The sequence below is a fragment of the Pollachius pollachius genome (assembly GCF_949987615.1).
Source record: "Pollachius pollachius genome assembly, chromosome: 10".
Taxonomy (NCBI): domain Eukaryota; kingdom Metazoa; phylum Chordata; class Actinopteri; order Gadiformes; family Gadidae; genus Pollachius; species Pollachius pollachius.
Genome location: NC_136943.1, coordinates 5,172,026 through 5,184,911, shown reverse-complemented (window position 1 = coordinate 5,184,911; position 12,886 = coordinate 5,172,026). Strand labels below are relative to the sequence as shown.

Sequence of the window (12,886 nt, the reverse complement as noted above, 5' to 3'; positions counted from 1 at the left end):
GACAGACAAAGGAGCTCGCTTTTCATTAGACGAAGCGCATGATTCTGATATTGGAGAGAATGCTGTAAAGAGCTACTCTTTGCAGATAAACGATAATTTTGTTTTAAATGTTGAGACAAAATCAGACGGGCGAAAATACTGTGAATTAGTTTTGGAAAAGGAATTAGATCGGGAAACTCAGCATGAAATCGATCTAATTCTCACGGCCCTGGATGGAGGTTCTCCTCAGAGATCAGGCACTGTAGCCTTACACGTCACAGTGCTGGATGCTAATGATAACGCCCCGGTGTTTAGCGATGACCTCCATAAAGCCAGTCTACCTGAAGACTCTCCTCTGGACGCTGTGGTCGTGACCGTTAGCGCGACGGATGCGGACGAAGGACTTCACGGGGAAGTTGTGTACGAACTCGATCACGTCTCAGGGAATCATAATGTGTTTTCACTTGATCGGAAAACGGGGGAACTGAGAGTTAATGCGCATTTGGATTTTGAGGAAGAGACTTCATATGAAATTCGAGTTAGCGCAAAAGATGGACTTGGACTGGCATCTTACGCAACGGTAATGATTGACGTGACTGATGTCAATGACAACGCACCTGAGATTTTTCTGAAATCCTTGACTGATTCTATACCTGAAAACGTGCCACCAGGTACGCAGGTTGGCATCTTCAACGTGCAAGATGCGGACTCTGACAATAACCGCAATGTTCGATGTTACATTCAGCAAAACGTTCCTTTTAATTTGGTTCCATCACTTAAAAACTACTATTCGCTGGTGACTGCTGGAGAACTAGACCGTGAACAGCTGTCCAATTACAACATTACAATTACTGCAACTGACGACGGTTCTCCCTCTCTATCGTCGTCCAAAAGCTTTCTATTATCTATAGCTGATATCAACGACAACCCCCCTGCCTTTGAGAAGCAGGCTTATAGTGTCTATGTGACGGAAAATAACCAACCTGGCAGTAGTTTATGTTCAGTGTCAGCTCGTGACCCAGACTGGAGACAGAACGGCACACTCATTTATTCAATTTTGCCTGGTGAGGTGAACGGTATTCAGCTGTCTTCTTATCTAACGGTTAATGGAGACACCGGGACCATCCAAGCCCTGAGGTCGTTTGATTATGAACAGTTTAGAAGCTTTAAGGTCCAAATAATGGCCAGAGACAACGGTTCTCCGCCTCTTAGCAGCAACGTAACCCTTAGTGTATACATAAGTGATGTGAACGACAATCCCCCTCTGATACTTTACCCCACGCCGGGCATTAACTCTCTCATGACTGAACTAATTCCCAAATCAGCCGCTGGGGGGTCATTGGTGTCTAAGGTGATAGCCGTCGACTCGGACTCTGGTCAGAACGCGTGGCTGTCTTTTCACATCATCAATTCAACAGACCCAGGACTGTTTTTGATTGGTCTACACAGCGGAGAAATCAGGATGCAGCGCGATGTTTCTGAGCAAGAAAGCACTAAACAAACCCTTATCGTGGCAGTAAAGGACCACGGACAGCCCCCTCTTTCAGCCACCTGTTCCATGTACCTGCTTATATCTGATAACTTGGCCGAAGTCCCAGAACTGAAAGATATGACCCATGAAGATGGTTCAACATTAACCTCGTATCTGATCATAGCTCTTGTGTCTGTCTCGACCTTTTTCTTTACTTTCCTCATTATTATTCTTGGTGTGAGGTATTGTCGCAGAAGGAAGCCAATGCCGTTGTTTGACAGCGCCGTGGCCATACCCAGCGGATACTTCCCTCCTAGTTACGGGGAGGTGGACGTCACGGGGACTTTACGCAGCGCTTGCAATTATGATGGATACATGACGACAGGATCAAGAACTAGTGACTTTAAGTTTGTGAGTTCTTACAACCAAAACACGCTACCTGCGGATCAGACACTGGTGAAATCTCCAACCGACTTCGATGAAGCATTCAGTGACTCCGACGGGTCGTCCCAGGTAGGTCACGCCGATAACTAACAATAGGGGTTATGCGGAGCGCCCAGCGTTCGAACCGGAAAACAGGTGTAAACGGGTCTAATCATTTCCGCTTTTCACTTCCGTACACTGGTTGACTGCAGCGGTAGGTGATCTCCTGGTAACTTCTAAGTTTCGCTTTAGTGTATTCTATTTAGTATTTAGTTTTCTATTTCGTGTGATTAAAATTTAATTTTAACATTTGTGAAATTAAAATTTCACAAATGTTAAAATGTTAAAATACCAGAAACGGCAACATCTGAACAGCAGTTTTTGTTGTGTGCCGATCTGTTCTGTGTCGGGGAAATTTAACTCTAGCGTAAGTTTCCACCAGTTTCCAAAGGATGAGTCAGTTAGGGCGATATGGGTCCGAAACATTAGCAAAGTCCTCGTATGTGTCCTCAATGCATAGCAGCCCAATATCAAAAGGGTGCCCATGCACACCCTTGGAGAGTGTACTTCTATGAAACAAAGTGGTAAAGGTAATATTCTACTATGAAAAGGTTCCAATTATAAAAGTAAAATATGTGGTATGCATAGTCTAATGGTTTCAGTAACTGCTCGTGACCTCCAAATACAGTGATATTGTTACAAATCATAACCTGCTGTGCCCCAGCTAATGTTTACATGTATGACCTCAGTGACTACACCTCACCTGATTCCTCCTTCCATGCACCTGTAAAGCCTGGGTCTTGTAACAATCATGCTGTTTACAGGCCCGGGTTTTACTCCCTTATGAAGTAAAGAGTCGCCATTATATTACGCTGCACCTCTAATGCTTCTAACCTTAGATCACTATACTTTATTTTAGCAAATTACTATTTTATTGCAGCACACATAGCCTAACTATTACATACATATTATACAGTGTATTTGCCTCAACCCTTACTGCAGTTCTGGGCTTGTGCCATTGTTGTTCCATTTCTGTACAGGCATGAACAGGGGGGACAACCTGGATATTGAGCTCGGAGTAATGAGCTGTCTGAAAGAGCAGTGCAGCAGTGTGATTGCATACTGCTGTGCCAGCTTTGCATGAACACTGACTTGAGGTCATGATGACGGGATCTGAATCACGAAGCACTATCTGTATACAATACACAAAGAGACAATTGGACAATTGGACAATATAAACATATATTGCTCAGTACTGGAATGCCTGCCACTACAGGGTGTCAATAGTTGCAAGTAGTAGCAATTGCAAAAGGGGAGGAAACACATATATATAGCTTTCGAATGTAATGTCATGGCAAGTGTCCTAATGATGTTATCGGTATAGTGTGTGTGTGTTTAGTATACAAAAATTGTTAACCATACGAGTAGAGGTATACCAAATATGTGTAGATAGAAATATTTACTGTCAATCAACTTTGCACAAATTACCTTCTTTCACTAACAGGTAGACTATAGCCATTTATCAAGTGTCTCAGAAGAATGTGTTGTATTTGTGAATATGGTGTTTACATAGTTGAGAACATGCTGGTGGCCAAATGAAAGCAGTTGCAGTGTAAATATATTCATTCTGAGAGGCTTGATGAACGCATTCTGTACAGTCATTGAACTGAAACAGACAATTTAACAAACCCATCCCTGAACATAGCCTACGCTCAAGCTGTGTAGTTTTTCATTCTTCTGCATGGACCTGTGACAAGCTGCTCTGACAGTGACAGTACCTCTCAACCTGTCTTTGTTTGAAACTGGTGGAAAAAAAGATACAGCATCATTTCATTCATCACAGTTGTCTTTATACAAATCAATGTTTTAGAAATCTGAAACACCTGCCAGAACGGTAGCAGCTAGTCGACATTAAACCTAGCAGCTATCCTAGTAGAGTCTACTAGGATAGTAGTGTCTGGTCTTATGCGTCTACTAGACACATACGACCAGCGTACCACGTCGACAAAGACCAGCTTAACCACACAGGACATCGTAGTAATTATACTGTTGGTAGTATAAACCCATCGCTAAAATGCAGTCTTCATCTGATTGTCTTAATTGTCTGTGAGCAAAAATACTGCTAAACTAACTGATAGCATACAAGTACACAACTAGGCTACTTACAGTTAACTAACGCTAACGAGCGCTATTAGCAAAAGCTACAAATGTAAATACCTTCATAATTATGAATAAATGAGGAGGCGTAAAACTTAAATCCCTTGTCTAACAGAGTCCCCGGGGCTCTGGACGTCCGTTTGGCAATACTGTGCACATCGCTAATAGTTGTTCGGGGTAGCTCCTGTAAACACCGGCTGTAGAAGGTCGCCATAATAAACTCAGCTTATTGAGCAGCGGACGACCGGAAGCCAAGACCACTGTTTTGTAGAACCCGGAAGAATGTTGCGCATAAGGCCTATTGTATTGCGTTATATTAACAATCAGAATTTGTTGCCACATATTTGTGTGTGTGAAGGATGTGTTTTTTATAGGCCTAATTGTATTCTTAAATACGAAATAATGTCGTATCTGTTTTTTTATATTATTATTAATATTAAAGACATTCATATTCATTTTGTTATCGTATTTGATATTTTTATATTTGCCATAATTGAGGCCTATATTGTGGCGTCAACTCCTGCGCCGAACAATAAGCCAAGTGTGAGAGTATATTATGAAGCAATTAAGTCAATTAATAAACCTCTTATATTAAACTACACACATTGCGCAAATAGGGCCACTTTAAATCAATGTAGTCCTATGTTGATCAGCAACATACGTTTTGGAATTTAGAAACCAATGCAATCAATTATGGAATGGCCTAGTTCAACCAATGTATGTTGCTTGTTGAAGTAAGCAAATTTATTTAGTGATTGGGGCCTACGAGATTGAACTAGGTCGGATCTTTTGAAGGTTGTTTTCTGGTTACTTCTCTAGTGGTTGATCTTTCAGTTGTAATTTCTGTAACGACCGAGTCGTGGCTCACCGTGTCGCTGTTCACCAGCGGAATGAGATTCCGTGTCCTGCTAGCCATGTTGTCCTAAGTACCTTTTTTTGAGGTCTGTTCTTCAGATAGACAAGAGTTGTGGTACGGTTTACCAGCATAGTCGGGACTGGATTTACCCATGGACAAAATCGTGGTCGTTTATAAGAACGGATTTACATCTAGTTGCAGATAAATCTGCGGCCCACAACCGGGATTCTGTCATAATGTGGGACAAAGGATTTGGATTCCTTGGCCTGCTTCGCAGCGTCCTTCTCTTTACCCTGGCCTGGGACTACATTTATGGAGACGTGAATTATTCGATTGTGGAGGAGCACAAACCTGGATTCGTTATTGGAAATATTGGCAAGGATCTCGGTTTAGATGTGAAACGACTCTCGTCTCGAAAGGCACGGATTGATAGCGAGGGGAACCGTAAACGCTATTGTGACATTAATAGCAACGGTGATTTGATTGTTGCTGAGCGAATGGACAGAGAAGAGCTTTGTGGTGATAAGACTCAGTGTAACGTTCGTTTTGAATTAGTTTTGGAAGGACCGTTGGAGATGCACCATGTGTCCCTTGAAATACAAGATATCAATGATAACGCACCTAAATTCTCCAAGGAATTGGTCAAGTTAGAGATAAGTGAATCTGCAGTTAAAGGAGCCCGTTTTCCTATTATTGCGGCGAATGACGCAGACATAAAGGAAAACGGCGTTCAAGGCTACACCCTGCAAAGAAATAACCATTTCGATTTAAAAATCAGTACAAATCAGGATGGTGGTAAATATGGAGAATTGGTATTGTACAGAGAACTAGACCGCGAGGAACAGCAGGAGATGACATTTGAGCTTACAGCGCTGGACGGCGGTAGTCCGCAGAGATCCGGCAGCATTACTATTCACGTCACCGTATTGGATGCGAATGATAACGCCCCATTGTTTAGTCAGGCTGTCTATAGAGTGAGTCTGCCTGAAAACTCAGCTCTAGACAAGGTAGTGACCGAAGTGATTGCTTCTGACGCAGACGAAGGACTAAATGGAGAGGTGTCTTATGAATTTGGTCGTATATCCGATTTGGCCGCCAAGTTATTCAATCTTAATCAGAAAACGGGGTTAATAACAGTGAAGGGCTCTATCGATTTTGAAGAAGAAACAACATATGAAATGCGAATAGAAGCAAAGGATGGTTATGGCCTCACCTCAAATGCAAAAGTTATTATAGATGTCATAGATGTTAATGACAATGCACCGCTGATATATCTTAAATCTCTGACCAATCCAGTACCAGAAAACGTGCCCCCTGGTACTGAAGTCGGCATCATTAATGTGCAGGATAGAGATTCAGAGATTAACAGACAAGTCCACTGTTCAATTCAGCAAAAGGTTCCCTTTAAACTGATTCCCTCAATCAAAAACTATTATACACTGGTGACCACGGAACCGCTGGACCGCGAACTAGTCCCTGAATACAACATCACAGTCCGCGTTGCCGACGAGGGCTCTCCACCCCTGACCTCCTCCAAACACATTCACCTCACCGTGGGGGACATTAACGACAACCCACCTGTGTTTACGGAGCAGTCGTACAACGCCTACCTGGTGGAAAAAAAAACACCTGGCCATAGGTTGTGCTCTCTCGCAGCACATGACCCAGACTGGAGACAAAACGGTACAGTGGTGTATTCTCTTGTAGCGGGTCAAGTCAACGGCAGCCCGGTGTCGTCCTATTTTTCCGTTAACGGAGACACCGGGGACATCCACACTTTGAGGTCGTTTGATTACGAACAGTTTAGGAGCTTTGAGTTCAAGGTGATGGCCAGAGACAATGGTTCTCCTCCGCTCAGCAGCAACGTGACTGTGAGTGTCTTCATAACGGATGTGAATGACAACACTCCTCAGATACTTTACCCTGTCATCGATGGTAACTCCTTTATGACTGAGCTGATTCCAAGATCAGCTCAGGGAGGTTCTCTGGTTTCCAAGGTGATAGCAGTTGATGGGGACTCTGGACAGAACGCCTGGCTGTCCTATCAGATCATTAAGTCCACTGATCCGGGACTTTTCAAAATCGATCTGCACAGTGGGGAGATCAGGACCCAGCGAGACATTTCCGAGACTGACACCATGAAGCAGAACATTGTAGTCGCTGTAAAGGATAACGGTCAACCGACTTTATCTGCCACATGTACCATGCACCTGATTATCTCTGATAACTTGTCTGAAGTACCCGAACTGAAGGATATGGCTTATGAAGACAGCAGTTCTAAATTAACATCTTATCTGATCATCGCGCTGGTATCCGTCTCCACCTTTTTCCTGACTTTCATTATTATCATTCTGGGATTGAGGTTTTGTCGGAGGAGAAAGCCCAGACTGTTATTTGATGGAGCGGTTGCTATTCCCAGCTCTTATCTCCCTCCAAACTATGCAGACGTGGACGGCACTGGAACTTTACGCAGCACATATAATTACGATGGATATCTGACAACTGGATCTAGAACCAGCGACTTCAAGTTTGTCAGCGGTTACAATGACAACACACTGCCTGCAGACCAGACCCTGACCCTGAGAAAATCTTCAACTGACTTTGATGAAGCCTTTCAAAACACGGATGAAATTACAGAGGTAGGGCAGCTTTTATGATTATTACTTTTATTATTATTAATAGAAATGTCTTTATTGTCGAGTTAGCGTTCGTGGCTGGAGGGTCACGGTTCATGTTTAGGTCCACAACGGAGACTACGCTGCTTTTGTTGCCCCAAAGTAACCTGAAAATCCCTGAGGGACCACATTTTGTGTGTGTTTACAATCATGGATCTTATAACTATATTCAAGTAAAATCCTGTAAGACATTCAAGGTGTGACCTGTAGGCATACTGAGGCAGCAAGGATTATTGGTACAAAATATATAGGCGTCAAAATTGACTTTATGCATAGACTGTATAGCAGACTTAACCGTGGTCTAAAACTGGTAATATGCTCTATGTATTTATAAACACTGAATAGCATCTAATTAGGTTGATCCACTTTTCTAAAATATGGTTTTGTGTCCTTTTACTCGCTCAGTTTCAAGTCCGATCTCTAACCATGGAGCTGAAATGAGAAGGAAACACGAGCCAAACTCCTGGAAATAAGCCTCCTGTGTGCAAAGAATCAAATATACAAAAACAATAACAGCAGATATAAAGACGTGTAGTTACGGTGTCACTGGTTATTATTAGGGTTTCATAATATATATTATTTTTATTTATATTATGTTTATTGTTGTATCATTTGAGTTTTTGTTTAAAGTTGTATATTGGCCCAGCTCTTCTGTAGTATTTAAGTTATACTCATAGTGTCGCTGTCTGCCTGTATTATCTAGCCTGCCAAACCCTAGTCTAGAGCGCCACAAAACTCAACCATCTCTTTTTGTTAAGTTTGTGGGTTTAATCTAGAGCTACACCTCCGTGGAAGAATCTGAATCATTTCCGAACTAGCTTGTCCTTGACCATATGTTGAGGCTTGTACATTTTACCGTGAGCTTGAAGGTAATTCCTTTTGCAATTTGAAACATGGGGACATCTATAAAAATGAAGCTGAAAGGATTATCACCCTTCTTTTTTCTGACACTGCCAGTAGGCCTCGTCTTCGGAGACATGTCCTTTTCCTTTCCAGAAGAGATGGAATGCGAATCGGTGATCAGAAATATTGCCAAGGATTTAGGGCTTGATGTCAGAAAATTATCTGCTCGAAAGGCCTGTATCGACGCCGAGGGCAACAACAAACTCTATTGTGGGTCCAGACCGCATTAGAGCTGGTCCTGATTGAAAATAACTACACCTACACTCTTCAAATCTGGACTAGATTATCATAGTAAACCTATACATTATTAAAAACATAGTTTCAGATTTGTGAAACCTTTTCCCTATTTGTGAAAATGCAATAAAGACACATTTCAACGCTTTTTTGTGGTCCAGAGCACATTAGAACTGGTCCTGATTAAAAACCACTACACCTACACTCTTCAAATCTGGACTACATTATTACAGTGAGGCTATATTTATATGATGGCCTTGAAGAAGGCAAGAAGCCCGGAAGAGGAGATCCTGTCATCAAAGAGACGACCATCCAAAAAAAACTTGGGGCTAACTCCCGTGTTGGCCACATTGTTATGGTCAGAGTAAGTTTGAACAACTAATTCAGGAAATAGAAAGCCTTAACTTCTCAAAATAATCTAAGTCCTGCATGCCATCAATAAGCCACCGATAAAAATCAATGCAAATCTTCTTCTGCTTTAGGACAAAGCAGCAGAAGCTGTTGAAGCCAGGCGCATTCAGAATGAAGAGCTGGTGGAATTAATTGTGAACAACGGCGTAGATGAAAGACTCCCGCAATCCCATTTCTTTATCTCATGAAACAGAATTTATGTAATATCTCTGTGTGAGCCAAATCGAATGTACTTATGTGTTGTTTCACTGTGTGGGCATTGGGTGGCACTCTGCTCTTACCTGAACGCAGGTGTATAGGTAGGAAGACACTATAGTTTGATAGGGTAGGTATAACTGCTCCCAAACGTATTATGACAGATTAACGTTTTTTTCTTCCTTAATTGGTTCCAGCAACGTCACTGTGAAAAACAAAATAAATACACAAACAGAAATACAAAGTACGCAAATACAAAAACATATTGTAAATCTAAAAAAATAAACAAACATAGCGTGTGCGCATGATGTCATCGTTCAGGAGAGTTAGCTTTCACATCGTTTTGTCATTTTTCCATCCTCTCTTCAGCACCGCCGGCTTTTTATTATCCAACAGGTTTCCTTCCACCTTTCAAGCGTGAATCAGTTACAACACGTGACATTAATTACCTCCAATTGAGATGGCAAAAAAGCGCTATTGCATTTTCACAAAAAGAAAAAAGGTTTCACAAATCTGAAACATTTTTTTATATAATATATAGCCTCACTGTGATAATGTAGTCCAAATTTGAAGAGTCTAGGTCAGGGGTTTTCAAAGTATGAGAGAGTGAGCCTCCCCTCAGAGAACAAATTTCAGCTGAGCTAAATCCGTGTTTTAAAAGATCTTATAATTATTTTACACATTTTAAACATCTCTGATCATATTATTTTGAAACATTTTAAACATATTTTTGAAACATTCTAAACATCTTTGTGTTTTTAAACACATTTAACACATTTTAACATCTTTATCTAAGTATGTGCTTAACGTTTTTGAAATACATTTGAACATCTTAATCTGTAAAGTGCCAGTTTAGCCTCCTTTTTAGCTCACCTCAACTTTAGTGGGAGCAATGAGTTTGCGTAGCTGTGTCCGAAATCGTTCCCCATCACGGATATAGTGCACTATATAGGGTGCTCGCCATTTTGTAGTGGTGTTCGAATTCTCAGTGGTAAATTTCACGCACTATAAAGTGGACTTAAAATACCCAAAATTTGAGTGAACATACGATGTTCCCTACATGTTACTCCCGTAAATCCCAATGTAATGCAGTCGTGTTTTTTTCCGGAGGAGAAGTAGAAGCTTCTCAACAATTTATTTGGGATTTAACATAGAAAATGTAACATTCAAAATGAATTAAAAAAAACCTTGATCAACGTCAATTCAACATCAATACAACCTCCAGCTTTCCTCGTGGGTGCCCGGTTTGTTTACATGATGTGGGCGCATCTGTCTGCGTCACACAAATACCCGGCGCATTTACTGACGCAAATTACGTTAGAAATGTTCAGCGTAGTGTCTGAATTCTCGTTTGTTCGTTCCCTATATAGTGCACTATATCATAAACACTATATAGGGAATAGTGAGTGAGTGAGTAGGGAACGATTTCGAACAAAGCACGTCTTCGTCTTTGAGTTTTTTCTGTTACGTTTTCTGGTTTCTTTTTTCTCACGTCGCGCCCCCCAGGGGAGGCGCGCCTAACAGTTTGAAAACCACTGGTCTAGGTGTAGTGGTTTTCAATCAGGACCATTTATAACCGTTGCGTACGCACAATACGGGGCTGAAAGTGGCGTACGTGACTTTCCACGCCAAGGTTGTGATCTATAAAAAAATAACTTGACGTGAGAATGTGCGCAGCCCTAAGCAAACTCTGACCCATGCGTACGCATGGTTTGGAGGAAAAGGAGAATTGACGACACAGACGGTGTGGTGGTAAACTGAAGTCAGACTGAAGAAATGTAGAGTGAGAAGAACGATTATGTTTTATCATCGCCCTTTATAAATTTAATTTCAACCCGTATCATGCGTTAAATCTATGTAATCAGAATAATTTAAGTCAACTGCGTTATTTCTCAGTTATAACTCCAGAAACATCTCCTTAGAATCGAAATGAAAATTCAAAATCAAAATTCTCTATATTTAATCCCACTGACGGCGCGACTGCATGGAATAAAGCATCTGTCCAATATGTGTCAATAACATAATATTTTTATGTGACACTGTAAACACATAATCAAATGTCAATTAAATCCCAAGTGTGGAAAACCAAGCCACATACTCCTCATCACAATCGTTATATTATTGTCCGTTCCTCTTGATGCTTTTCATGACAAATCATGCATTAAAAAGGGGTTATGTTCAAGAACATTTTACGTGGGTGATTACAAACTGATAATCCAAGGTGTTCTCGGTCAGTCTTATTACCGTAACCCCTATAAATACAGCGGTGAGCCCCGTGTGTAATGCTGCACCATGGCACTGCTGGCAGTGCTGGAAGACCATGCAAATGGCAGGATTCGGAGGGAGAGGGTCTTCAGGGACCATAACGATTTACTGGTACATAAAAATATGTACTTTAATGTCAGACCACTTATTTTTGAATTCTGGGACTGTGCGTTCCGTGCCACTGACAGAGTTCACTGCTGCAGCAATATGTTGCCACTCACTCTGCTTTTTGTTGTTAGTGATACCAATCCCGTGGCCGCCAAACAAAACCATTTTTCGGCCTCCACCTCACCCAAAAAGTGAAGTGTCTCCACTTCAACCCCCGCGAAATTTCACTTTTTTACTTTTCTCAGTCCTTCTGCCATTGTTTCCGACAAGACATAATACTTGCATCTGAGTCTGTTTTATATGCAGATCGCATTCATGAGGTCGCTTGCATTGACCATTTATGGTTGAAAAGGGGAGTGTACAGGGCGGAACGTGAAGCTGATTCAGCTGCGCACACTTGTAGGCACTCTGTGATTTATAAAGCAAAGATTGCTTAGAGGTGTGCGTACACAAGGTTTTATAAGTCTGAATATTTTTTAGCCTCACTGTGATAATCTAGTCCAGATTTGAAGAGTGTTGGTGTAGTGGTTTTCAATCAGGACCAGTTCTAATGTGGTCTGGACCACAAAAAAGCATTGAAATGTGTCTTTATTGCATTTTCACAAATAGGGAAAATGGTTCACAAATCTGAAACGATGTTTTATATAATGTATAGGCTTACTTTGATAATCTAGTCCAGATTTAAAGAGTGTAGGTGTAGTGGTTTTCAATCAGGACCAGGTCTAAGATGGTCCAGATGCAAAAAAAAGCAGTGAAACCTCCCCTTTTTGGTATTTAAACTAATCAAATAAAGATTACATAAATTGTAAACTGTGTTCTAAAGACTGTTTAGACTCTCTTAGATAATCTAGACCAATAAAAGCGCCTTTACCGCGACTGAAGAGGTTAAACAACGAATAATAAGTCGCTCCATGCCGCTTGTTAAGAATCCCTTAAACTTTTCCTTAACTGCAGAATTGGATGCTGTGAATCGGATGCTAACTTCAGCGTCGTGTGTTCTAGGCTACTTGTATTATGATTCTACTTGTTTCTGATGACTTGGCTGATGTCCCTGAACTCAAAGATATGTCATTTGATGAAAACAACTCGAAACTGACTTCGTATTTGATCGTCGCTCTCGTGTCGATCTCTACCTTTTTCCTGACTTTTATCATTGTCTCATTGGGCATAAGGTTTTGCCGGAGGCGAAAGCCAAGAATGTTATTTGAC

At 41.4% G+C, this 12,886-nt stretch overlaps 1 protein-coding gene across 1 annotated transcript; it reads left to right on the top strand.

Moving 5' to 3' along the window:
- Nucleotides 1-562: 562 nt before the first annotated feature.
- Nucleotides 563-8,002, top strand: LOC307081604 (protocadherin gamma-A12-like; the record flags this gene model as incomplete). Its single annotated transcript, XM_079744853.1, has 4 exons — nucleotides 563-650; nucleotides 891-1,150; nucleotides 6,704-7,525; nucleotides 7,967-8,002. The coding sequence occupies 4 exons, from the start codon at nucleotides 563-565 to the stop codon at nucleotides 8,000-8,002; spliced, it is 1,206 nt and encodes a 401-aa protein (XP_079600979.1).
- Between the last annotated feature and the right edge of the window lie 4,884 nt (nucleotides 8,003-12,886).